The sequence below is a fragment of the Gouania willdenowi genome, chromosome 8 (genome assembly GCF_900634775.1).
Source record: "Gouania willdenowi chromosome 8, fGouWil2.1, whole genome shotgun sequence".
Classification (NCBI taxonomy): domain Eukaryota; kingdom Metazoa; phylum Chordata; class Actinopteri; order Blenniiformes; family Gobiesocidae; genus Gouania; species Gouania willdenowi.
In genome coordinates this window covers 7,797,913-7,825,152 of record NC_041051.1, presented here as the reverse complement: position 1 = coordinate 7,825,152, position 27,240 = coordinate 7,797,913, and the positions used below count along the sequence as shown (strand labels likewise).

Here is a 27,240-nt window from a genome sequence, read left to right as displayed (position 1 = left end):
TTTTTAATCAAAAGAAAGTCATCTTTTTTGTATTTGGGCCATATTATGGGTAGTACATTTATGTCTTTATTATTCAATCAAAAAAAATTCAACATTTCAATCAAAGAAAAAAAATCAATCAAAAATATTTTCAAAAAATAAAGTGTTCAAATGCAAAAAAAAAAAAATGTGGTGACTTTATTTTTGTGTGTCTGAAAACAGGATTCCTAAATCATCCTAAATGTAATCTCTTTTAGGATGTAGAGTTTGTAGTTTGGAGATTACATTATTTACAGTGCTTGAAAACTATTTAAACAACATTGATACTCTTACACTTTTTTGTACTTTACCACTTGAACCTTTGACTTTTTAATGAAGTTTGTTTATTAGTTAATTGGTGAAGAAAAAACAAAAATACAACAAAAAACACAGTTCACCTCTAAGTTTAAAGTAAACAAAAACAAACACCAGATTTCCAAAGATGACATGAATCATGATCACAAACTAACACAGTTTGTTGAAAAACCCTAATAGAGTGCAAAAAGGCCCCACCTACTAACAAACATTTAAAGTGAAAATAAACAGATAAGTAATGCAAAATTTAAGATTGTTCGTCTCAAAAAACAACAGGAAAACTCCCAAGATTCATTTCTAAACCCTTATTATTCTGCATTATATTGATTTATTCCTATTTTACTGATGTCTTATTTGATCTGCAATGACATTGTTGTGTCAAAATTTGAAAACTCACAATCAACCTAAAATTGAAAAAAACAACGACAGAAATACTGCAACAAGACAGTTAAAATATCTGATGGTTCATTCATCGCCAGGGTCCAGAGTCATTTTATCGACGTGACGTGCAAATGTTTCGGCCACTATCAAAGGGAAGACGGGACCTCTGAATCCCGGAACGGTCTGTCTCAAAAACCCTTAGACTAAATAAACCCTGTGTTCGCATCTGACCAGTAACCCTACAACTTGACTGTTTCATTCCATTCAAAATCACCACAACAGTTGGGGGCTCGTCTTTTGATCTAAATACATCAGATAATGAGGTAAGTGCAGAAGTTTCCTTCTTAACATTTCAGATGGAAATCTGTGCCTTGTATGTTAAGTGATTGACTAGATAAAGAACTCGTTCAAATCTTAATTTGTGGTAGTGAAATAGTGAGAAAAATAAAAAAAAAAGAATTCTCCCCAAAACAAAAAAGGCTGATATGATTTGTCTTGTTGCTGGAACACATAGTCTGTATTTTTTAACTATAAATCTAAAGGAATTTGCCTTAAAAACCATAAAAAAAAGAGTTATTCAAACATTAAGCAGTGATTACGGCATATGGGGACAGGTAAAGACGGGTGCTTAGGGGGCACCCGCCTTGACAAGAAACTATAATGGGAGAGTCCATATGGGCCAGTATTGGGTCTCAGTCAGAGTCTGGGGTACTGATTACAGAGTGCGATGTCCAGTGTGAGGCAGCCGCTACCGCCGCTAACCTAACCCTAACCCTAAAACGCTACTTACTTATACTTCGGTAACCGTGCCAATAACACTGGGGGTTGTCCGAACGGCAACCGTACAAATAGAAACTTTCAAAGGTTTTTGTGCCAGCTCTTAGGTGGAGCTGAAAAACGAACACGGGAAGTCCAAGAGATAGTGTTACGACTGAGACAAGAGCAGTCCCAATTTGGAATTGGGTCTCAGTTAGACAACCTATCACGGCAGAAATATTGTCCCAATGTGTATTGGTCTCAATTATCTCTGCTGTATTACGTTTGAGGCTGAGGTATTGTTTTTTGTGCGTTTCTTTGCTGTGTTGCGTTAGAGCAAAAATCGATCAGTCTGTGTAAGTTGCTGACTCCGTTCTGATGATTTTGTAGTAACTGGTTCTGAAACGTGTTACAAAGTACTGCAGACTTCTTACACAAAAATGTGTTCTCCCATATTACCTGAATCACACTGAATTCTGGTCAATGATGCTAAACTAATAATAAAGATAAATGCATACTGTAAATGATTAAAGAAAAGGGTTTTTTGGTCACTGTGGTGTCTGTGTTGTACAGTGGCGATAGAGAAACAATAAAAAACAGAAGCAACAGAAGAAAAGTGTACAGCATTGAGATGGTGAGTGTGTGACTCGGTGGTGTAGGACTGTCTGAAAAGGTTTGTTTTGAGTCTGGATTTGAAGAGTGGCAGAGAGTCTATGGTACGAAGGTCAGAGGGGAGAGAGTTCCAGAGCTGGGGAGCAGAGCGTCTGAATGCTCTGTGCCCCATGGTGATGAGTTTGACCAGTGGGACAGAGAGCTGGAGAGTGGAGGACGAGCGGAGTGTGGGGGCAGGAGGGGCGATGTGGAGGAGGTCAGATATGTACGGAGGGGCCAGGTTATGAAGTGCATTGAATGTAAGGAGGAGCATTTTGAAGTAGATTTTTTGTTTTATAGGAAGCCAGTGAAGTTGTTGTAAAACAGGGGTTTTATTGCACACATTTTTCAAAAAGTGAACACAAAAATGCAGAATTTGGACACTGTTCCAACATAGCTGTCACAGGTAACACACAATAGGTCAACTCTGAAAACACATTTGCCAATAAACTGCACACTATAAAACCTGCTGGGAAACAGCATTAGCTGTTCAAAATGGTTGTTAAAGGAGCAAGAGGTCATGTTGAAAGAATAAAACATGGACGTGTCCCAGGACACTATATCCCTCCCTTCTCACAACACTCACTACAAGAGAACATAAGACAAGTTCATCAGTGTTTCCAAAAGAAGTACATGTTACTTAACATCCTAAATTAACTCAACTTCACTTTATCTGCATTTTGAAAATGCTAATCATGAAGAATGCAAGAAAATCTTAAATGAGATGACTTGTACTTTGAATGAGGACAGAATTTTAATTAACCCAGAATCAGTCACACAGGTTTTTAAATTGATGCACACTAATAAAGCAACAGAGCCAGATAATTTGTCTGCTTATCTTCTAAAAACTTTTGCAGAGGAGCTGACTTCAGTTTGGCACCAACTCTTCCAGCTCCAAATCATGCCCCCAAGTAAGCAATGATTTTAGGCCAGTGGCTCTAACCTCCAATGTAATGAAAGCATTGAACTTCTTACTTTAAACCTGAGTAGTTACAACATTAATAAAGAAAAGGAAGTTGAAAAGTAAAAATGTAAAAAAAATAAAATAAAAATTCGACTCCGGTGGGACTCGAACCCACAACCTTTGAATCACCTCTCAGAGTTTGACTAGAAGTCCAATGCGCTATCCATTGCGCCACGGAGCCACCTGCTAAATACGAACTGTCGTCAGACTAGAAAACAGATGGTTGTCAAGTCAACTGACAACTTAATAACTGAATAACTCTTGGCGCAGACATTTGTTGATTTAAAAAAACACAAACCATTCAGTTTTGTGACTTAGTCTGCATGAAAACATAAACAATAAATAAATATTCCCAAACCTTTGGTAGAACATCAATTTTTTTTGGATCGCGACCCCCATTTTCATATCACAAATTTCTGGCGACCCCAAAGACTTTTTCTCTTCTTCTACAATTAGTTTTTGATCATATTTGTGATACTGTGTTTCAAATACAGAACAGCCAGGATTAGTGCACAAAGTGACAAGATGCAGATATTTTTATAATGCATGTTATTCATATATTTATTCATTTATTTTTAATATATTATATTTAAGAAAGTGAAAGTATAAAATAGTTGTTTAAGATTGTGTTGTGTTTAAATTTTAAAAAGGCATCTGTTTAAAAAATATGCTTTTTCAGTAATGACTTTTGTTTATCAATTACTAGACATTTCATGCGACCCCATTTAAATGCCAGGCGACTACACATGGGGTCATGACACCAAGGTTGAAAAACATTGCATTAATCTATATAGGAACAAGGAATAATTGGTCTGTGTCTGCAACCAAAGCAGTGCCTTCTCAGTGTTATGCATGATTTAACCCATTGAAGGCAGGCTTCCTGCTCAATGCTGGGTTTTTACTTTTCTCATATTATGAAATATTTATCCTAATAAGCTTACTTTGACAACTGTTTTAGCATGCACAATTGTAATAATTTACCTTTCACACCTACTGCTTTAATACAATAACATTCAAACATAAGTTGTGTTTGAACTTGAATAACTTCATAACAGGTAAAATCACTAATTTGAGAGTTACCATCATCAAAATTAAATTGGGTATGGTTTTTTTAGGCGTTTAGTGGGGAGAATGGTAAAGGTTTAGTAAACTTGTTTTTGCATTTCCTTTTAATTGCGACCGTGGCTCAGGTGGTAGTGGGTCGTCTTCTGATCGAGAGGTTGGAGGTTCGATCCCAGTACCTGACTATGTGTCGAAGTGTCCTTGGGCAAGACACTGAACCCTAAGTTGCTCCCAGTGGTCGACTAGCGTCTTGCATGGCAGTCTTGTCCCACTGCTGTGTGAATGTGAGAGTGATTGGGTGAATGAGCTTCTGACCGGCTGTAGGTCGAGGCAATTCTTGGTAATTCTTGGTAGTGAGGGCCAATCAGCTCTCGACTTGTGACCACCAATCGCATCTCGCGGCGCTTCCCGAAGTCCCGCCCCACAGCAACCAAGAATTGACCAATCAGAGGACTTCCATCATTCTTAGCCAGCGGACTTGGAAAATTACCGGAGATTTCACTGTACCACAGCATCGCTCAACATTATATCGATTTTTACAAGGTAAGTGCAATGAACTAAGTAATTTGTGTTTTTAAAACACTTTTTAAAAAATGAATTGGCAGGGTGTCTGTCTAGCGAGAGCCATTTTATTATATTCACGCTCGTAATTACAACCCCCCACTACCTGTTTTTCTGGGGTTGTTTCGGCACTTAAACTCGTTGTTTATAGTGCTTCAAGTCACGGCAAAGTGTCAAGATTTATTTTCCGATGGTAGCTTAATTTATCAATGAACGTAATGTTACAAACGGAAGTGTGTAATTTTTTTTTTTTTTGGTACGCGGTTACTGTTACTACTGTAACTTAGCGCGCCTACTTTAGTTCTGTTACTTTTACAACTGTCTTAAACTGTGTTCCATTTATTTGTAGATTTGCGTATCAAACATTCATTCAGTCAGTCAGTCAGCTCGTAATTACGACGCTTTTACCTGGCTCAACCCCCCACTCTACCTGTTTTTCTGGGGTTGTTTTCGCACAAACTCGTTGTTTATAGTGCTTTAAGTCACGGCAAAGTGTTAAGATTTATTTTCCAGTGGTAGCTTAATTCATCAATTAACGTAATGTTAATCCATCCAAACTTGCTTGTGATATGGAGGTTGTGAGTTTGATGCGCCAGAGAGGCCTGGGAAACAGCAGCAGTCAGATTCAGAGGAAGCTGCAGGAGCGTCACTCTGAAATCTGGCTGCAGAAGACGGTGCAGTACCTGACAGACTGCAGAGGAGTGAAGAGTGCCATGGAGAAGGGTCTGATTAGTTCTGTGACATTTCCACCCACACCTGCAATGCTTACTGTTCCTAAACACAGGTGGCTGATGCAGGTGTACGCCCAGGATGTTCTTCAGAGGCTGGAAGAAATTAAAGCAGCCATCTCGTCCCAACTTGGCCGCATTTTAAAAATGGACTCTGCGAAAAAAGTTGCCCGCAAACTTGCAGGGAGGAGCTTTGGAACTGCGACCTGGGTGACAAATGTTGGAAATGAGCATGAACAGGTCATCATGTCTGTGCTCACTGCCAGTGAGGGGTTTGGCCTCGGGCCAATGATTGACGGGCTGATCAGGAGATACAGGATGGCTGGGGTACCTCCTCCTGATGTGCTCTATGTCGACAAAGACTGCTGTGGCAACAGCTTTCTCAGGAGAATGTTCGAAGAATGGAAACATCTGAACATCCGGCTCGACATATGGCACTTTATGAGGAGGTTTTCGATTGGCTGCACAACTGATTCCCACCAGCTGTATGCCACTGTCATGGGTCGCCTCAGCCACTGCATCTTCATGTGGGATGAAGACAACCTGAAGGCCCTGAAAATAGCAAAGCAGTCAGAGCTAGAAGCTAAAGGCCGAACTCCATCTGAGGCAGATGTACTCCGGTCTATCAGCCAAAGTGAGCTTGCCCTGCACTGCAAGAGGACCACCCGCGGTGTTCGGGAGACACAGGTTCTCATTGAAAGGCTCATCCAGGGCTTGGATGGTGACAACGGTCGTGACACTCTGGGAGTCCCACTGATAAACTCAGCAAGAATGAGTGAAATCGTTAAATCCCAGAAGAAACATGTCACCTGCATCCAGGATCCACAAGGGATCCAGCTTTACCTGCAGACGGGAAATGTCCTGAAGGGAGGTCACCGTCTGCCCACGTACCGCTGTGCCCGAGGTTCTACGTCACTGGAGTCTTTTCATCTTCACCTGAACCGTTTCATCCCTGGTAAACATTGTCATACTTTATTTGTTTTTGTTTTTCTTACAAAAGTATTTTGTGACTACACTGAAATATAACATGACGGATCCTAAAGAATCAGATTAATTGCAAGTCTTCTAATGATTATAAACAGAAATATGTTGTTGGAACAATATGTATGATGAATATTTTTTTATTCTCTGTTTTCTGAATTACTTTATAGGGACCCTGGCAAGTGATGTCTTCTTCCAGGCCTATCTTTTGGATGGGCTATCAAGGTGGAATGAGGACCGGGCTGTGGCAGCATCAAAGGATGAGCAGTCGTGCTCATACAACCATCTGCTCCGTCATGCTGCTAACACCCTAGCAGAGGAGGTTCTGGGCGAAAAGATCATCCCTTATGTGAGGCCAAGACAAAACACAGGTTGATTATTGTTATATGATTGTTTGTTTTTGATTTCTTCAACTTATGCTTTCATCTAATGTTTAACTTTTTTTGTGTTCTTGTTTGTGCTTTTTCTTTTCTTTTCTTTTCTTTTTTTGTCTTGTTTTGTTAAATCATCATTTTGAAGGTGAGCTTATAGGTGTGGAATACCTCTATCAGCAAACTGGCAAAGTTCTGCAGGACTACAAAGCGGTCATTGAAGAGTCTGAGACCACTGAAGTTGAGATAGATGAGGGCTTCACAGAACCTGAAGAATTTCAGGACATGACAGTACCCACACTAGAGGCAGAGCAAGCACTTCTCGCCTCACAAGCATCTGCAGCTGTTCCTGGTTCCTCAGCAGCTCCATCTCCTCAGGCTACTGCCTTTGTGCCTCCCATTCCCCCCGTTATCCCTCTGTTGCCAGTGACTCAGTCACATGTCGCCTCATCATCAGCTTCTGCAGCTCCTTCACCTGCTGTGACCGCTCTGCTCCCCCATTCCACACAAACAGTTTCTCCTGCAGAACAGTCTAGTGAGTTTTACACAACTGTTTCTAAAATCTCACGTTTTGCTTATTTTTTTAAATTTAAAATGTTTTACTCTAAATACTTGTCTTTTTCTTTTAGCATCAGCGCCATCTACTGATCCATCTCCACACTCCTCCTCATGCCATGTAAGAAGTTGTTTACCTTAAAGAAAAACAAAGAAAAGTTGCAATAGCTTGGATTGATGAGTGTGCACTGCTGTCATCAGTGCTTCTTTTTTCTTATTTTTGTTTTTGTTAGGATTCGCTCGGCCCTGATAACATTGAAGGGTATGGCGCAGTGCAGGATCTGGCTGATTACTTGGCTGGACTAAGAGACCACCGTCTTGCGCTGACTCAGGAGGAATGTAGTCAGGAACTGGGGGGGTATGACAAAAAAAAAACTGTCTACCCAGCTCGACACCAGACCAGCCTGAGCAAGGGACGATTCCGGGCTACGAAGAAGATTGTGGCTCCAGGTGTGGAGAGCACCAAAAGGTGAATTAAACTAGGAAAACACAATATCTGGGTTATGTAAAAAAAAAGTTAAATATAATGTAAGTCACACATTACTGTAATGTTTTTAAAGCATACATTATTTTTAACTACAGGTCTTTCAGCGGGGCTCACAGTCCTGCACAGTGGCCCGACTGCAACAGAGTGGTTGAGGCGATCTTTGTCAAGCTTTTTGCCATCTACCCGAGCACTGTGCGCTGTGAGGGAAATAAGCTGTCAAGATACACTGTGGTGATACGCGCGTACAAAAACATCAGGGAGTGCGTAGTCACAAACGCCAGGCTGATGAGCGAGACCACTATACAGCTGCCTGAAGTAAATGCTGCAACAGTTTCACAGTGGTGAGTAGGATTTATATAAATATACATATTTTATGTAGAGCTGATTATGTTGACCACTAATTATGAGACTTTTTTTTGTTGTTTATGAAACTTTATTACATATTCCAGCTTAAGGCCTCGGGGACATATTTGTCTTATGTAAATCACATCAAAAGCAAGATTACATTTTTTGTGCATTTTACAATGTAGAAACTTTTGTTTTCATATAAATTATTTTGTGTTTTCATAGGTACTGCAGGAGGTGCAAGGCACAGGAGCAGGATATTTTAAAGCAGGGTCTTCCAGCTTTACAGGCCCCAATGGCAGCTCCATCAAGACTTCCACCTGCCCTGCAGAAAGGACAAACTTTTACATTTGGCTCTTTAGCTCAGCCTCATCCTTTTGTGCTGCCACCGAACACTGCTGGGCAGGCACAACTTAAAGGAAGGCCACCACCACCACCACCACCACCACCACAGACATTGCTCTTTTTTCATCCTGTTCCACCTGCCCCTCCAAAACCCTTAATTACTTCCCCTCTAACATTTCAGACACAGGTAACACCTCAAGCGGTTCCCTACACCACACAGCAGTATAGGAAAAGAAAAATGGAGGCAGAGCAGTCAGGTATTTTTAAAAGAAAATACACCAAAAAGAAAGACACTATAGTTTGCAGCAAGTGCAAAAAGGACAGGAACCCTCCTACACATCGCCAGTATTTTGGCAACTGGTATTGCGAAGAGACTGAGACTCAGTCCTATGATGAGTGGAGGGCTTTACTGGAGGAGCGCAATTATGGCAAAAAGTAAATAAAGTGGGAAATGAGGAACCTCTTTCCTCCACTCTCATCACAGGGCTGAATTTGCTATTTGTAAAATAGTTTGTAAATTTGTAAATAACTGTAAATAATAGATATTTTTAAGTTTTTTTAAAAAGTATATATTTCAAGTATTTTATATCTGTTTGTTGTTGGGAATTTTTCTATTTTATACTTGTTGGGGGTGGGAGGTGGTGGTGATATTATTTATAGTTATTATTGTTATTGTGATTTGTGAATGGTTGTTTTCTCTGTATTAAAGATATTACATTTTTTTTTTAACAATTTCCTTTTTTAATCTGGCATTAAAAACTACAGTGTTTGGAATATCATATCTACATCTGAACTCATTGAACTCAGGAGGGCTTGACAGGGTTTTTCAACCCTTTAATGCTGTGCAGTAACATCTAATTAAAAGCTGTTTTCTAGTATATACATTGGTTAAGATGGTGTTTTTTTAATGAACAGTTTCAATGGACAAGAGTAAGTCTGAGGGATGAATATAGTTTATATATATATATATAAATCTAACATATATATATACATACATACATATATATATGTTAGATTTATATATATATAAATTTAATATATATATATATATATATATATATGTATTAATAAATATATATATATATATATAAATCTAACATATATATATATATATATATATATATATATATATATATATATATATATTAGGGCTGGGCGATATGGCCTTTTATAAATACCGCGATATTTTTAGGCCATGTCACGATACACGATATATATCTCGATATTTTGCATTACCCTTGAATTAACACTTTGATGCACAAAATCACACCAGTATGATGATTCTATATGTCTACATTAAAACATTCTTGATCATACTGCATTAATATATGCCAATTTTAAACTTTCATGCAAAAAAGGGGATATCACAACTAAGTCAAAGTTGACATAACTGTATTTATTAAACAGTGAGTGGCTCAAACATAAAATTGTCAACAGAAAGTGCACGTTCTGTGCAAAATTGTCACAGAGACATTTCAAAACAAGACATTAGTGCAGGATGCAACTCACATGGCATTTCAAAACACAAAATTAAAGTGCACTTTTTGTACATAATGCCACTACAATATTTTAAAACAAATAGTGCCCTTTTGTGCATGTTGTCATTAAGATGGCATTTCAAAACAACACTAAATTTAAGTGCACCTTTTGTGCATAATGCCACTAAGAAATTTAAAAAAAAAAAAAAAAAAAAAAAGTCCGCGAGTTTAACGGTATGGTCATTTTCAACACCGCACAGACTACAAGCTGCGATATATCGAGTATATTCGATATATTGCCCAGCACTAATATATATACATACATATATATGTATATATATATATATATATATATATATATATATAAACTATATTCATCCCTCAGACTTACTCTTGTCCATTGAAACTGTTCATTAAAAAAACACCATCTTAACCAATGTACAGTATATACTAGAAAACAGCTTTTAATTAGATGTTACTGCACAGCATGCGATTTGTCTGTGTCTGTGTGTGCGTGTCTGGCGATCTCTGGTTAATTATGTTTGTATGATAGTTTTGCATAAACGTACAGTCTGCTGATGGCTTCGTGATGTCCAGTTATGAATGCAGACTTATTTTAGTTTTATTTATTTACAGTGATGTACAGGTGATAACCAGTGACTGTATATGTGATAACCTGGGATTAGGCAGGATCGAACCCGGTATCTATGGTATTGTTTTCAGATTTATTGTAGCCTTACCTAGTCTAACAGGTCATGGCCTGCTGATGTGTAAAGCGCTTTGAGACTGCTTCAGTGTGGTGATAAAGAGCTGTATAAAATCAAGTCCATTTACCATTTTACCTTTAAATTCCAGGGTGGTAATACAGTTTAATATGGGTTCACTCACCTGTCCAGGTGTGTAGGCGATGCTACACTCTCACACTCTCCACAGGAGGTCGAAGGCTCACCCGCAGGGTCACCTGGGTCCAAGGTGTCATCAGACATCCCAACAGACAGCTAAAGTGGACAGACCGACACACTCAAAACATGTAAGGTATCGCGATATTTAGATTGAAAACATAACACCCGCTTTTGCTAAAGATAATCTATTTTAGACACTGGTAGGTTTACTATTCAGACATTTGTTACTTTTGGATATTTACGATCAATACCACACTGCTGTTTAAGTTGGGTTTTTTTAAGTTAAAGCTGATTTAAAAGAAATCTGCAGCCAAAGAAAACACCGGTTAACGTTAGCTTTAAGAGCAGCAGGTTCACTTTATGTTATCGGTCTGTGACAGCGATACAGACCGTGAATAGAAGTTATCGTCCGCAAGGAGGAAAAACGTCAAATTCCTGAGTTATTACAAAAGAAATGTCACAATAAGCGTTGCTATAACAAGCATTGGAGAACTACAAATACGATTGGAAACACAACTTCCGGCAACGAAATATTGCGTCATCACGTTATTTTATTTTTATTTTATTTTTTTTGCATTTGAACACTTTATTTTTTGAAAATATTTTTGATTGATTTTTTTTTTGCCCCAGAAGTCAAAGAAACACATTTTAAGATTATTTCTGGCATATACCCTGTTAATGATTTTGTGCATAAAAGATCCAGTTTTGACACTGAAACCTGGACTTTTTGTTCATCCTCCACAGAAACAATTGGACATTTATTTATTTTTTACTTTTGTAAAAACAAATGTTTTTTGGACTGACATTCACAGCTGGTTGCCTCTCAAAATCGATGTACCACCCATTTGTTCCAAAGACATCATTTATTTCATGGACAATTTGGACCATGTATCTCTGATCATGTAAATGTTGTTATTTTAATGGGTACATTTTTTTTTCATACTTGTAAATGGAAAGACTCTACTCCTTTGTGTAATGTGTTTATGATTTGGTTCACTACCTACTTCAAGTTTCTTAATTAATCAAACAACATACCAAAAAATCAACCAAAATTTACAAAGAAATCAGATGTCTTTGCTCTTTTAAGATGCCATTGCCTTGTATGTACCTTTTTCCTTTTGTCTGAATTCATTATTTTTTGTTTACTTCTCCAGCAAGTGCCAGAGTGTATTATTGTGCCTTGTACCCTAATTTAAAATATATATGTATTGTATGTACTGTTTGTAAAAAAATAAATAAAAAAGATTAAAAATAAATAAATAAATCACTCTCTTCCGGGTGGTTTCCATGGTAGTTTGTGAGCTCTTTGTTCCATTTATGATGGCTTTTTATCACACGCGTGCACATAAGTAACCTAAGGTTTAGGCTTGATTAACCCACTTCATACCAGCTGTAATGGAATCCGATACGCAGAGTTTCCCATCGTGGGGTATGTTGACCCAGAGTTTATGGATAGACTCAGAGTTTGTTAACCCTCCTTTATGAAATACCCCTCCAAAGATAGATAAACTAATTATGGGAAAATTAACGATATTTATCCTTTAAAAGTCTTCCTTGAAACACAATTTTGAATAAAGAGTGATGAGCACCTTATGTTGGAATAACAGTGAAAATACAGATTCAGACAAAATCTATTTTGACCATAAATGTTAATTGTTTTTACAAAACACTGCATGATTTTTTATTTATTTATTTTTAAAATAATTTAAACAAACTCAAGTTGTTTTTCTCAGGTTAAAAAATGAATTGAAATGAATGAAAATAGTATATATACACATTTAGATAACAAGGCTTCATCTAGATGTTTTGGTAAATGTCAAAATTGAATGAAAAAATAAATAACAATAAAACAAAATGTATGGAGGTAGTTTTTTTTAATCAAAAGAAAGTCATCTTTTTTGTATTTGGGCCATATTATGGGTAGTACATTTATGTCTTTATTATTCAATCAAAAAAAATTAAACATTTCAATCAAAGAAAAAAAATCAATCAAAAATATTTTCAAAAAATAAAGTGTTCAAATGCAAAAAAAAAAAAATGTGGTGACATTATTTTTGTGTGTCTGAAAACAGGATTCCTAAATCATCCTAAATGTAATCTCTTTTAGGATGTAGAGTTTGTAGTTTGGAGATTACATTATTTACAGTGCTTGAAAACTATTTAAACAACATTGATACTCTTACACTTTTTTGTACTTTTTTGTACCACTTGAACCTTTGACTTTTTAATGAAGTTTGTTTATTAGTTAATTGGTGAAGAAAAAACAAAAATACAACAAAAAACACAGTTCACCTCTAAGTTTAAAGTAAACAAAAACAAACACCAGATTTCCAAAGATGACATGAATCATGATCACAAACTAACACAGTTTGTTGAAAAACCCTAATAGAGTGCAAAAAGGCCCCACCTACTAACAAACATTTAAAGTGAAAATAAACAGATAAGTAATGCAAAATTTAAGATTGTTCATCTCAAAAGACAACAGGAAAACTCCCAAGATTCATTTCTAAACCCTTATTATTCTGCATTATATTGATTTATTCCTATTTTACTGATGTCTTATTTGATCTGCAATGACATTGTTGTGTCAAAATTTGAAAACTCACAATCAACCTAAAATTGAAAAAAAAACAACAACAGAAATACTGCAACAAGACAGTTAAAATATCTGATGGTTCATTCATCGCCAGGGTCCAGAGTCATTTTATCGACGTGACGTGCAAATGTTTCGGCCACTATCAAAGGGAAGACGATGCTAGCGTCTGCAAACACCTAAATGGACAGAAATGAAAAAGGGATGCATTCAAACAGAGAACGTTCCACTCTTCCGTACACTGGGATGATGGATCCAATACCTTCACAGATTGAGCTTCTGCAGTTATTTTCCCCCAGGACACTGCCTCGTCAGGTCTGGCTCCAGAGTCACAACCATCAAACTCCTGAGCAGTGTTGATGTACACTGCATATTCAGCACCATTCCTCTGGAAGTGAACAAGCTAGTTTTCATTTAAGAAGTCCAAAATACAAAAGACTATCAATGGAGTCCCACATTTTGTAACACAGAGCAGGGATTGGCAACTCTATCACAGTGGGGGCCACAAAAATGTGGTTTTATCTGATCCGAGGGTCACATTACTGACATTTATGTCAGCATTTCTTTGTCAGTTTGTTGTCCTTTTGTGTGTTTTTGGAGTCATTTTGGAAGTTTTTCCGTCATTTTCTACATTTATTTTGTCAATTTTGGGGTCACTTTTTGTATTTTTGTCGTTGTTTTCTGTATTTCCCTGTCATTTTGTGTAATTTTGTTGAAAGTTTGTGTCTTTAGAACTATTCTGTAATGTGTTGTTATTTTCGTAGTCTTTTTGTTTGTTTAAAGGCACACTGTGTAACTTTTGGCCACTAAGGGCGCGAGACCGGTAACTTTCACGCATGCGCCCCTAGTGGCCACAAACGCTGCAGCACTGTCGCAAAATTCAACAAACAGACTGTAGCCGCGGGACGAGCACACCCCAGCTTCACACCCCAGCCCTGAGAGCCAGTCCTTATCCCGAAGTTACGGATCTGACTTGCCGACTTCCCTTACTAAAGAATCCACATTTAACTGAACTATTGCGGCAATTAGTGCACCATTAACCCAACACAAAACTACCATATTGTGCTCTTTTGGCTGTAAACAGAGGCTAACTCGTTCCAGCTACCCACAACAATGGCGCCGGGTCAGGAAATGCCCGTATGTTGTGGCATCATGTGGGAACTATATTTATCCGAGCCTGTGGTCACGTGACTGTCATAAAGTGAAACGTTCTCCAGGCATTGTCCAGTTCACATGACCTGGCCAAAGACGGTTCATCTCTCTAAACTTACGTAGTCGGTATTTCAAGAGGAAAGCACCGCTCGGAACATTGATACTGTCAAGCGTTGAATATTGGCCTGAGGAATCATTAAAAATAACTCATATGGGTCATCTCTTTAGGTCAAAAAGTCTACGGTGTGCCTTTAAGTGGTTGTTGTGTCTGTCTTTCTTGTCATATTGTGTTTTAGGAGTAATAGTGTATTTTTGGAATTTTTTTTTTTTGGTGTACTTTGTACATTTTGCTCTCCATTTGTGTGTTTTGGGAGTTATTTTGTGTATTATGTCGGGCTTTATATTCCTTCAAACTTCTTGAAACACAATTTTTAGGGATTTGTTTTGGGGACCACACAAAAATGGATCGAGGGCCACCAGTTGCCTATGTCTGACATAGAGTGTTCTGCTGATTAAACATGCAAAAATTGGCATATTTGTTCATTTAAAGTGAAAATACAACACACTTACCCATGCATTGGCATTGCATATTTGATGTTTGGATAAGCCTCCGCCCAGAACAATTAGTCCTGTGCTTTCAGCGGTTACAGCTCGGATATTTAATTCCCAAATATCTGAAAAACATTTTTTGGGTGAATACTTTTTTTTAAATCTACAAAATAAAGGTGAACAAGCTGCTTTACCTTTTATTATGTCCAGGATCAAGCCTGGGTTGTCCACCGAGAAGAGGAAGAACAAGTCTCCGATAGCGCCGTCTGTTAAGGCCGGACTAAAGATAGGTATTTCATTCTAAAACAAAGACCAGAATGTTGCTCTGTTACAACCAACGACTACATGTCATGATGTTAAGTCTGGTAAAGTATTCCAAATATTTCTTTGGCTAAATACTAAAACTAACCTTGTAGGCCCAGTAGCAGATAGAGTCAGGGTTATTGATCTCCTTTCCAAATCGATGGATCATCTTAGATGGAGTCCACACAGTGCCCTGTGAGAGGAAAGAAACATTAGAAAACAGTTAAGAACATCAAACCTGGTTCATAAACAAATACATTTAAAATGACAGTGTCAATCTATTGCATACAACTGAAAAATGGAAATATTGCCTGAGCTGAGGCTTGAACTCAGAATAATTAACACCAAGAAACATCCTCTATCTCACAAACTAATTAGCACATGGAAATGTCACCTGTAGTGTCACTAACTAACTTAGCCTGTCACCGTAGCTGTTAGCGTTTAAAGGCAGATTTGAAAGAGTAATGAAAATCTCAGTTATCAAGACAAAAAATAATCGATTAAATCCACAAATTGCATCTTGACAATATGGAGATGTTGGTCATTTGTTTTTTAACAATGGTTTATTGGCTCCATAAGTGAAAAAGTGATGTTTAAAAATGCCATTTTTATATTGACTCCTATTGTTTGCATGAGAGCAAAATTCAAAATGCAATCAAAATTCAGTTTTGGAAATAAAATTCTGATATTTTTCAAACATCATCTCCAAAAATGTTTTAACTAATATTGAAAATGTGTTTATCAAAAATGTGCAAGTACTTTTACAATACAGTCTAACATGTTGATGCACTGTAGGCTCAATTTTTGTGGGTGGCCTGTGTCAGACAGTCTGAAGATGTGTTGAGCAAAAATTGCGGAAGGAGAACGGTTTAAGAAGTTTTACAGTTTTTAATTTCATAAATTGCAATAGGTTTACAAGTAAAAATGTTTCTTCATTATTGGGGCAACATTTTAGTGAAAATTGCAGAAGAACATATTATCGGTTTCTTCTGTACCGACCCAAATATTGGGGTCAGAATACAGTTATCTATCTCAAATGTCCCTGAGAGATTTAGTCCATGACCTTAGTACCACCAATCTATTCTGCTACAATCTATTAAGCTTTTTACAAGATACATATTTAAGTTTAATTTAATTCTCCTTTCAACGCAAGAAGCAGCTAACATTTGGTACTCAAAGGCCTTGCTCAATAGACACACAGAGATGCAGTTGTTGGCAAATCGTGCATTTATTTACTCCACCCATCTGACTCAGTGCAAGGATTTAAACAGTTCAACTGCACGAAGGTCTCACACACACAAACCTCTGTGGTCTGCTCGTGAAGCATCTGCTCCAAGATCGGAGTCATCCATTTCTGAAATGTTGTGTAGTTTTCGTCAGGCATCAGCATGTTTCCAATCCTGCCATAAATGAATTAGCCAAGAAAAGACAGCTCTCATACATTTTGTTTGAACGAAGGCGGACATACGTTTTGGGGCCATCATGACAAACTTTCTACAGTAGAATATTTGCACTTCCTGAAGAAAATGCAAGTGAGGATACAGGTGCTGGCCAACGTTACAGTGCATTAGCAGTACTATTAGCATTATGTATGTATATATACTTTAATTCATTTTTTATTCATTATTATAATTATTATTTTAACTTGTACATAAGCATTTCGCACCTTGTCATTCCTTTGCACCTTGTTTTTCAGTTTAACTTACAACCTCCTTGTTTTCTGTGTGTGTGTATGTGAGTGTCTGTATAGTCATTATTATTAGTGTTGTTTTCATGTATTATTATTGTTTCTTTAATTGTCTTTTATATGCCGCTCTCATCTCGAAGCACTATAAAAATATTACATTCGTAAGGAAAAAGAAAGAACCCAACAAATCCACATGAACAAGCATCAGCGACAGGAAAAGCTCCCTTTTAACAGGTAGAAATCTCCAGCAGAACTAGGTTCAGAAGTCGCAGCCATCTGCTTAGACTGGTTGGGGTTAGTGAGCAGAAGGAGGAGAACAGAACAGGATAGAGAGATAGAACATCAGAGTGTCCCAGACTAGTTGAGCCGTGAACCACAGATCACGAACTGCCAGCTCTAGCTTGAAGACACCTGAAAGAAAATAAAAAGAAGGGCGAGGAGAAGGCACTGAATGCAGAAACACATGATACAGGAATACGGTGGAATGAGAATGATTATGGGGTGGACATCAGTATAAGTAGATCATCTTTCTTTTTTAGCTTGTTAGAAAGACGACAAATCTCTTCCCGTAGATTGGTAATTTCCTTGTTTGTCATTTAGTAATAATTATGTCTCTCTCCGACGGTGGCAGAGGAGCGGTGTCTCCACGGTCTGTAGATGCAGCCAACTTGCCGATCACAGAGGATTCAGATGCATGAGATGCACAGGATGGTCTTACATTAGCAATAACGCTAACCGAGTATTAGTCTAGCATTAGCACTAACCTAGCATTAGCCTAACATTAACACTAACATTAACCTAGCATTAGCATTAGCATTAACTTAACAATAGCATTACCTAGCATTAGCATAACCCTAGCATTAACATTAGCCTAGCATTAGCTAAGAATTAACCTAGCAATAGCTTTAGCAAAAAGGTTGAACGTATTATCTGAACGTGCTAAATGTTGAATGGTTTGTAATGTTTGCATAGATTTGAAGGTAAAAAGTTGAGCAGCTCCACTCTAGCTTAACAGACTGTTCACTTTAACAATGGTTCCAGAGCTGAAAAGTCAATGCAGTCTCACAAAAAATGTAATAACTCAAAACATTTAAAATTTAAAAGTTCATGAAAGTACATAAGTATAAATCTCTGGAACTTTCTGAACGTTTTGATGGCTTATTTGTCAAAATCGGACAAATTGTGAAGGAGTTAACGATCGACAGATGAAAAAAGTTCACACAGATCAAGTATATTTGGACTGGAAAAGCTAGATACTCAATGGGATCTCCTCAAAGGAAGATCCAAAGGCCTTGAGGAAAACTCTGCTCAACAAATTGCTCACCGTCCTCAGTCTGTGTTGAAATCATTGTTTGCATGCCACGCACTCTGACCTGTTTATGCCATTTTTGAACAGATCTTTCCCAGGCAGAGTAAAGTCTCCCATGTAGACTGAACCCATGCATTTGATCAGATCCTCCTCTATTCCACCAGCTGTGGTCACCAAGATGTCCACCTATAGAACAATACACAAAATGCATTAACTCACCAGTTTGATTTATCATGAAAATTCATTTTGGTCGAAAAGAAGAAAAAAAAACTCCACATTGTCTGTACATTGGTGGCCAAATGTACCATTTTGTGTTGCACGAGGTATTTGATGGTCTCCCTGATTCCACTGCTGACAAGGTTTGATGTGTAACTGAGGAAGATCGTGCACGCTTTCCTGCAGGAGCAGTTAGAGGGACATTTCTTTGCCTCATCGTCGTCCTTCGGAAGTTGCTTGCGCTTTTCAATCTGCGGATGTAATTAATATGAATGTATTGGAAATTCGAAGTTGAAAGAGAACCAAAAAGGAATTTCTTGTAGACATAGGGTAAGGGAGGATGGAGGAAGTGATGAAGATGGTTTGGTAGAGAGGTAGAGCTGGGTGTCATCGGCTTAGCAGTGGAAATGGATATTGTGCTTATGAAGGATGTGACCAAGTGAGAGAATGTAGATGATGAAGAGGAGGGGCGCCAGGACAGAGCTCTGGGGCACACCAGCAGGGACAGGAAAAGTGTTGGACTTGTGGGGTTTCAGTTGACTGAATTGTGCGTGTGAGAGAGAAATGGTGTTGAAAGCTGCGGTGAGGTCGAGGAGAATAAGAATAGAAAGTAAACCAGAATCGGAAGCTATGAAGAGGTCGTTAGTGATTTTGAGAAGTGCTGTTTCAGTGCTGTGAAGGGGACGGAAACCGGATTGAAACTGCTCGTAGATATTGTTAGTGATGAGATGGTTATGGACTTCAGCGGTGACTAATTTTTTGATTATTTTGGGGATGAAGGGAAGGTTTGAAATGGGACGTAGGTTGTTAGAGTTGGTGGGGTTCAAACCAGGTTTTTTCAGGATGGGTGTGACTGTGGCAGTTTGATGAGTAAATGATATTGGTGATAAAGGGGGCAAGTGAAGGGAGGCAGGATTTAACAAGAACTGTAGGGAGAGGGTCACACTGACAGGTTGAGGGTTCATATATAAGGATGAGATCAGAAATGGCTTGAACAGAGGGGAGGATGAAGCTGGAAAATGTAGTTGTAAGTGGGGGGCTGAGGAGTCCATTCCAGAAACTGCTGCTCCACATGAGGTCAGGTGTTGGTGGATATTGGAGATCTTGGAGATGAAGAAGGACATGAGTGAGTTACAGAAGTCAGTGGATTGCATGGGGTGGGGGAGTGAGTCAGGGGGGTTTGTATTATTGGTGAGAAGAGACTTTTACAGTTATGTTGATTGGAGTGAATTGAGTAGTGGATTTGGTGGAGGAGAGATGGTCCTTGTATTGTGTGATATGGTTATTGTCCATTTGTTTGTGTATGGTGAGTCCAGTTTTGTTGTATAGCCATTCTAGTTGTCGACCTTAGGATTTGAACCGACGAAGGGCAGGGGTGAACCAGGGTGCGAAGCGGGTGAAAGAGACAGGTCTGGTTTTGAGTGGAGCATGAGTGTCCAAAAGGTTATGGAGATTGCTGTTGTAGTGGCAGTGTTTATATCTTTGATTTTGCATAAAGAAATGGTTCGGAAGAGGATAATATTGGAGAGAGAGAGAGAGGTTGATATCAAAAGTGATGAGCATATGGTCGGAGTGTGGAAGTGAATGAGGTTTACGGTCAGTGGGAGTGAGACCAGAGCAACAGACTACATCCAGGATGTGACCAAAACTATGAAAACAGGATGAAAAGTCTTTGGAGATAGCATTACTGTTATTGTCCATATGAATATTGAAGTCACCAAGGATGATTGCGTTTTGAGATAAACTAATTTAGTAACTATGTATGCATAACTACTTATGCATAAGTCATAGGTTTGAGTTTAATTAAATTGTAAATGACAGTTTTTATTTAATTTCCATGCCAATTACAATTACAAAGTCAATTATCTAAACTCAATTATGATTTCAACAGCGCCGTCATTAATGATTTATTTGGAAAAATTATACCTTGTTCTACTTCCCAGTAGGATTATTGTTTGTGTTGTTAACGGAGGAACTTTGAAAATTTTTAAATCTAAAAAGATGCTGGAATGATTCGTTTATAAAAGTTTTATGTGAGATCATTTCACTATTATTTGACAAATATGTACTCTGTTCAAGTAATTCATTGTTTATATCAGTTAGATAAACTACTGACATGTTAAAACTTGTAGATTAAAGTTATGGACTTTTGACTTGGCTTGGACTTGATTGTCATGACTCAAGACTTTAGTCACATGACTTGAGATTTACTTGAAACTCTAGAAGCAGTAACTTGTTCCCACCACTGCCTGTGTTCAATTACGATTACAGTGACCAGCATTTTTTTCCCATGACAATTATTTTTTATCCTCAGAAAGTCGATTACTATTATGTTCTCCATCAAAATTACTGAGCCTGAAATAAATAACCTATTGAAAGTTAACCTTCCCCATGTGTTAGCTTTCTGTTAGCATCACTAATGATAACAGGTCCTAAATCAGCTGCAAAATAAAATATCTATCATCTAACTTCTTTCCTATCTATTGGTTACCTTGTTATGGTTCCTAACCAATGAAAATATAGGTTTTAATATTGTTTGTGTTGGTATCTGGGCCTTTTTTGTGTCAGTGTACCCCGAGATTTAAATTTTCTTTAAATGATAGAAAGTGGGAAAGTTTGATAGAAAACATATTTTTATAATTGCTACTACATATGTATGGAACTGTACATAGAACTATAACATGGTTCCCCTGTTTTGCGTAAAATCATGATTGACAATTTTGTAGAATTTGCATTGCAACTACAATTACAAAGTCAATTATCTAAACCCAATTACAATTTGATTAAGATTACGACAGCAACATATTTTAAAATTACATTTACAATTATGCCATAATTGTAATTAATTATCAATTATGCGATTACAATTATAATCGACCCCAACCCTGTCCATAACCATCATCAATGTTCTCTATATTAAATGTCATCTTTTCTAGCCCAGGTATTGAAGACCAATCGACCACCAAACACTGCAATAACCAAATAGTCTTACATTTTCTGATTGCTATTTGAAATTAGGCCACATTACAGCGTTTCCATGGATACCCCATCATCTCACCATAGAGTTAATAATGTTCATAGCCACACCGATGTTGCTAGCCTGCAGGCCTGTGTTGAAGTAGGACTGCAGCAGAGCTCGGTGATCCACTCCATTATTGAAGTCGTAGCCTCTCACTTTGGGTGTGTCGTCTGGTAGAGGCACAGTCTTCCTGTAGATAGGCATAATCCTTGCATTGTGGATTTCCATGCTCCTTAAAATAGAAAAAGTTCAAATCATTACCAAAGGTTTAACAATGTAAAAAAACTGTGAAGGCACCGCGCTGATGTGTGGCTCCACAGATTGTCTGGAAAAAGGTTCTTTTGAGTAATTTGTGAACTAAAAGTAAAAGTAAAATTCAGGGAAACGCGGTCACAAGGTAACATAGGAACAGTGCAATTCCCCTGCGACCTCCGGTAAAACTACTATATGTATTAGAATAGTGAGCTGACAGCTGATCAGTAGCCGAGCGGTTAATGCAGTTGACGTAAGGATTTATTTTTTCTCATTGACACAGAATCGGTTACCAGTGGAAGCATTTGTTTATTTATTTTTATGACAGATCATATATGTGTTCATTGTTTTATTGTTTCATCATATTATACAGACTGTACATTTTGTAAAAACACAGGGTTGAAGAAGTGCGAGACACGTAACTTCCTGTTTACAACATTTTTATCACGGGTATACAGAAGAACTCAAATGCAACGCAGGAAGGAGTAGACAGATACTGAAATATCTAAATAAGATTGAATAAACGGGCCCCGCACAAAACCAGGAAGACAAATGAAATAAACCCCACTCGGATTTGTTATTTAATAAAGAACTCAGATTCCACACTTAATAATCAAAACCAGGAACTCTCAATTCCCCACTCTAATAATCAAACTCAGGAACGCTCTATACTTTCTAGGAGTTTGAAGTCTCTCTTAACAGGTTGACCATCTAGCCAGAGACTGACTGAACTGAGGGAGTATATATAACCTCCTCCAACCTGACGAGGGAATGAGGAGCAGCTGTGGAGAGCAGGAAAACTGGGCAGGCGGGAAAACATGGGCAGGAACAGGCAAAATCAAGGAACAGGGAGTGACTAAGGAGGTAAACCATAACTAACTAAGCAGACTCATGACAATTTTACATTTCTACACTCAACCGTTACTGAGTACCATCAATTACTAATTTTTCTTTTATAATGATCAACAGACATTGTGAAACTACAAGAGATGAAATGACCAGACAACAATCAAATGCATCACATCATAGCCGACCAATCAGATTCAACGTAATGCACAGCACCAAACAGCGTTGAATGCTGGTTATTTCAGCCTGCTCATTTTTTTTTACACTTTTAATTGAATTCATTGGTGTTTTTTTTCTTCTTTTTTTTCAAAGAATTGCAAATTTGGACAAACCTTTTATTTTATACAGATGCCTTTGTGGAAAATAAATTCCAATTTTGTCATTTTGTTTGTTTAAGTGGTTGTTGTGTCTGTCTTTGTTGTCTTTTTATGCTTTGAGTCATTTTGTGTATTTTGGAATTGTTTTGTGTTTTTGTGCATTTGTGTATTTTGTGTATTATTGTGGGCTTCATATTCCTTCCAACTTCTGAAATTCAACATTTTTGTTCAATGTCTGGATTACGTGATCTAATCTGATTACGTAATCCGTGTTTTCCTTTTGAAAAACCCATTTTCAAGATTTTATCTTGATCCATTTATTAAATAAAACGAATCAATTTATTTTATTCTAATCCGTTACCCAGAATCTGAGTTGATTTCCTTTGAACAACTGGTTCCCGACATCACCCTCAGGTGTTGCCAAAAACTCCCATTGTGTTTGACTTGTGGCCAATTGCTGGTGGAACAGCAAAGCCCTCCGGAATCAACAGTACGTATATTGTTATTTCAAATAAAACCCACAGTGACTAACTGTTCATATAGTTATTCCCATAACTGTCAAAAGAGAATGTTGTTTTTCAAGGCACACCCTTACAGTAACTGATGGTCCTACCTCCGTTGGGGTTCATGTCTCTCAAAGGTATAGTGTATATGAGGTAAACTGAGGTATTTCTTATTGTCTGAGTTAAACTTGTTCACACAAGCCACTGATTTTCTGGTCTTCCTTCACCACCCTTTGGCCCCCCGCCAGAATCCTATGCTGTGAAACACTTGTAAAATAGTTTTTCAGTTGTTTTACACTTTGAGTTGTTGTGTGACTGTATGCGATTTTTTTGTTTTTTGGATGTTTTTCCATCTTTTCCATCACATGGGTCATATAATAAATGCTTTCATGCTACATTTGTAGCTTTTTCTCATACCTGTTCATTGTCCTTGAATTTATAATTATATTGCAGATTGTATTGTTCATTCGTAGGTTTTTGTTTTAATGTAAATCATTAAATTTATTCATCCTCATCAATCTGTGTTGTTCCTTTCATGAAAGTGAACAGTTTTGGATACATTTATGTCAGACATTTCCCACTTTTTTGTTGATTTTAAAGGAGAATGAGGAAGTTTGATTAGTATTAATTTTGTCTGCCCCTTACTTGAGCACAAAAATGTAAGACGGCCTATTATTTAAAATTATTTTGGTTATCAGTAACCTATACAGTGGTCCGTAGCACAAAAACCACTGACGTACACCATCAATTTCATTGACTACATCAAGATAAACCCCAAATGTAAAATTACCAACTCTAAACAGGTTGAGAGAAAAAAAAAAGAAAAAAGCATCCTTTTACATTATTCTACAGAGAATACCATAGTTTTATATGTATGAAATAAAAAGTCAAATTAAAATTCTCACAACTTAATACGTAAAATTAAATCTGCGATTTGCTTCTTCTGAACACAAACAGCTTGTGAAGATTGTGTTTGTTTTTAGCCTTGGATGTAACGAATAATGAGCACAGTTCTCCTGAATTTTCAATAACTCAGATTGAATCAATAACCTATTTTCACAAAAATCTGCTTTGTTTTAATGATTCTAACAGTAGCATTATATTGTTCATGTTAATTACCCCAAACTTCTGCACAATATCTAAAATTAGGCAGTAAAAGTGAGCAGAGCCTACAGCTTTCTGTGAATATAAAATATAAGAATATTATATGGGGTCAGTTATAACTGTAATTACTTACAATTATGACCTAAATATAATTGTAATTCAAAAATATTTTGCTTTTGTAATCATAATTTAATAGTAATTGAGTTCAGACATTTGATTTTGTAATTGGCATGGAAATTCTATAAAAAGTCATTGATTGAAATCTAGGGTTATACTGACAGAAAAAAAGGCTCAGACGTCCATAATCAAAAATATTAATACCAATATTTTCATGTATAAGGAAGCCTAACAAGGTAACCATGAGATGATAAACAAATTAGATGTAATATAGTAGGTTTTTTGTGTGTATTTTACAGCTTTGAAATTTAAGAGATTAGTGAAAACCGACCCTTTATCATTAGAGACGCTTTATGGCCTTATTTATTTTAGGCTCGGTAATTGTGATTCATTGAATTTGAACTTTAGTAATAGAGGAAGTCATTGCAATTGACTTTCAGAGGAAAAACGATCATTGTAATGTGAATTGTAATTATGAAAAAAAAATTGAGTTGTAATTGAACATGGATAATTGAAAATATAATTGTAATTGAAAAATGTAATTGACTGGATTATTTGACAGCTTTTGATTCTAGTTGACATTTGTATTTAGGCTCATGGCCTCCAGGTGAACAGCTTTACATAACTCACCTGTGTGGGGAACTATAGAAGCTGCTCCAGGCATTAAGAGCAGGTTAGGATGTGACGTGTGTGTGGGTGTGTGGGTGTGTGTGTGTGTGTTCACCTAAACTCGTCTGAACCTTTAATCACTGCAGCTTTATATAACAGAAGGAGAACAAAATTCTTCAAAATAAGATGCTATATTTAAAACTCCTGCTTTGAAACAGAGCCTCGTAACTTTTGATAAAAGTTCCAAATCACAAAAATAGGACTGACTTTGAGGGTTTTGCATGTTCTCTAAAGCAGGTGGTCTCACCCTGGGACCCACATTTCGCCATAGTCATCAATCGCAACACACTTTTTTTTTTTTTAGAATTCAACCAACCAAGTTTTGTTTTTCAAAAATAGATTTGAAAACACATAATCTTTTTAAAATATAAATCTATATCTTTTTCTGTGCAACATGAATTTCATAGCATGCCTGTCAAAAGAAAAGTTTCTTTCAAAATAAAAGACAAGTCCAACATGAGGGACATTAAGTATTTATCTATTTTTGACCAGCTGTCAGCGACCCAACCAGTACAGGTCCGCGACACTCTTTTGGGTCCCGACCCACCTGTTGAGAATAGCTGGTTTAGAGGTTTTTAATCTACTGTACATATGATAAATGGACTATGGACTAATATAGCGTTTTATCACCACATTGAAGCAGTCTCAAAGCGCTTTACATATCAGCTCAATCACTCTCACATTCACACACCAGTGGGACAGAACTGCCATGCAAGGCGCTAGTCGACCACTGGGAGCAACTTAGGGTTCAGTGTCTTGCCCAAGGACACTTCGACACATAGTCAGGTACTGGGATCGAACCCCCAACCTCTCGATCAGAAGACGACCCACTACCACCTGAGCCACGGTCGCCCATGATGTTACCCTATGAATGGCAGGTGGAAAAATAAGATGTTTGAGCCTGAATGGACACATTTCAAACACTTGTGTGTACATTTGAACTAGTGTGTGAGTTCACTTTAACAGTATTTTGTACACTAAAATTAAGCACCAAATATTATACCAATAATTCACAATAAAGTTAGAAATAAAATGAGCTAGAGTCTTGGATGTAAATGTAATAAAATCAATATTTGTGGTACTTTAATTTATACAACAAGTCCTTTCATTGGATAACGGACATTCAAAGAACGCTGATGTAGAGCAACAACAGCACTGGGACTTCTTACGGATCATATCACTCCACTGTGCTGTGCAGCTGATCTAAATACCGTTAAATACGCTTACATCTTGGACTACACACACAGCAGTAGCAGAACACTGTGTGCTCTACACTTGTGGAACTATTTTTGTTGGCAGAGCCAAATGATTTAAAAAAAATCAAACAAATCATAATCTCTTGTCACTTATTACCATTAACTAATGAAATGCGCTTGTAGAACTGTTGTATAAGAGCAATATCACTCAATAGCACGACCTCTCGTGTGATATTGCTTAAATATTCTGTTTTTCTTTAAGCTAACATGCTCTTAGTTGATAATCAGGCCTTGTGTTTGCATGAAAATATAACAATAAGTGATCATAAATTAAAAGACAAGTGACAGATTAATACATTCTACATTCTATTACTAGTGACATGTAAATTCAAATTTACCTGTGAAGTTTGTTGACAGAGATTCTCTGTGTCCTCCAGATGTAGCTCAACCTCTGTGGCGTGCACCAAACAGCACATGCACACCTGAATCGATCTAGTTTATAGCATGA

At 37.3% G+C, this 27,240-nt stretch overlaps 2 protein-coding genes and 1 non-coding gene across 5 annotated transcripts in view; all 3 read right to left on the bottom strand.

Annotated features, from left to right (window-relative positions):
• fbxw9 (F-box and WD repeat domain containing 9) overlaps positions 1-11,412 on the bottom strand; it is a 21,700-nt gene extending 10,288 nt beyond the window's left edge. Inside the window, exons 1-2 of the mRNA XM_028455643.1 lie at positions 11,291-11,412; positions 10,887-10,996 (exon numbers count right to left, since the gene is read on the bottom strand). The gene's annotated coding sequence lies outside the window, so the exon portion shown is untranslated. The remainder of the gene's footprint in view (positions 1-10,886; positions 10,997-11,290) is intronic.
• Positions 340-27,240, bottom strand: LOC114468640 (deoxyhypusine synthase-like). Of its 3 annotated transcripts, XM_028455658.1 has the most exons (11): positions 27,131-27,240; positions 21,768-21,960; positions 18,799-18,960; positions 18,558-18,679; positions 16,801-16,897; positions 15,604-15,690; positions 15,389-15,494; positions 15,216-15,319; positions 13,756-13,881; positions 13,569-13,672; positions 340-790 (listed from the first exon to the last, which is right to left on the bottom strand). In XM_028455658.1, exons 2-10 carry the CDS (start codon positions 21,954-21,956, stop codon positions 13,577-13,579), a joined length of 1,089 nt encoding a protein of 362 aa, XP_028311459.1. In that variant the 5' UTR covers positions 21,957-21,960; positions 27,131-27,240; the 3' UTR covers positions 340-790; positions 13,569-13,576. The 3 variants fall into 3 exon arrangements, with proteins under 3 accessions (XP_028311459.1, XP_028311458.1, XP_028311460.1); XM_028455657.1 differs by lacking the exon at positions 340-790 and having other exon boundaries at positions 13,116-13,672; XM_028455659.1 differs by lacking the exons at positions 340-790; positions 18,799-18,960 and having other exon boundaries at positions 13,116-13,672.
• trnar-ucu (transfer RNA arginine (anticodon UCU)) lies at positions 3,176-3,266 on the bottom strand. Its single transcript is given in 2 exon segments — positions 3,176-3,211; positions 3,230-3,266. It is a non-coding gene; the product is annotated as a tRNA-Arg (tRNA).

Coding starts and splice junctions, on each gene's coding strand:
- LOC114468640 (XM_028455658.1), bottom strand. CDS start 21,956: ATGGAAATCCACAATGCAAGGATTATGCCTATCTACAGGAAGACTGTG. Junction 18,961..21,767: donor TGAACATTATTAACTCTATG/GTGAGATGATGG, acceptor TTACATCCGCAG/ATTGAAAAGCGCAAGCAACT. Junction 13,673..13,755: donor CAGAAGCTCAATCTGTGAAG/GTATTGGATCCA, acceptor CTGTCCATTTAG/GTGTTTGCAGACGCTAGCAT.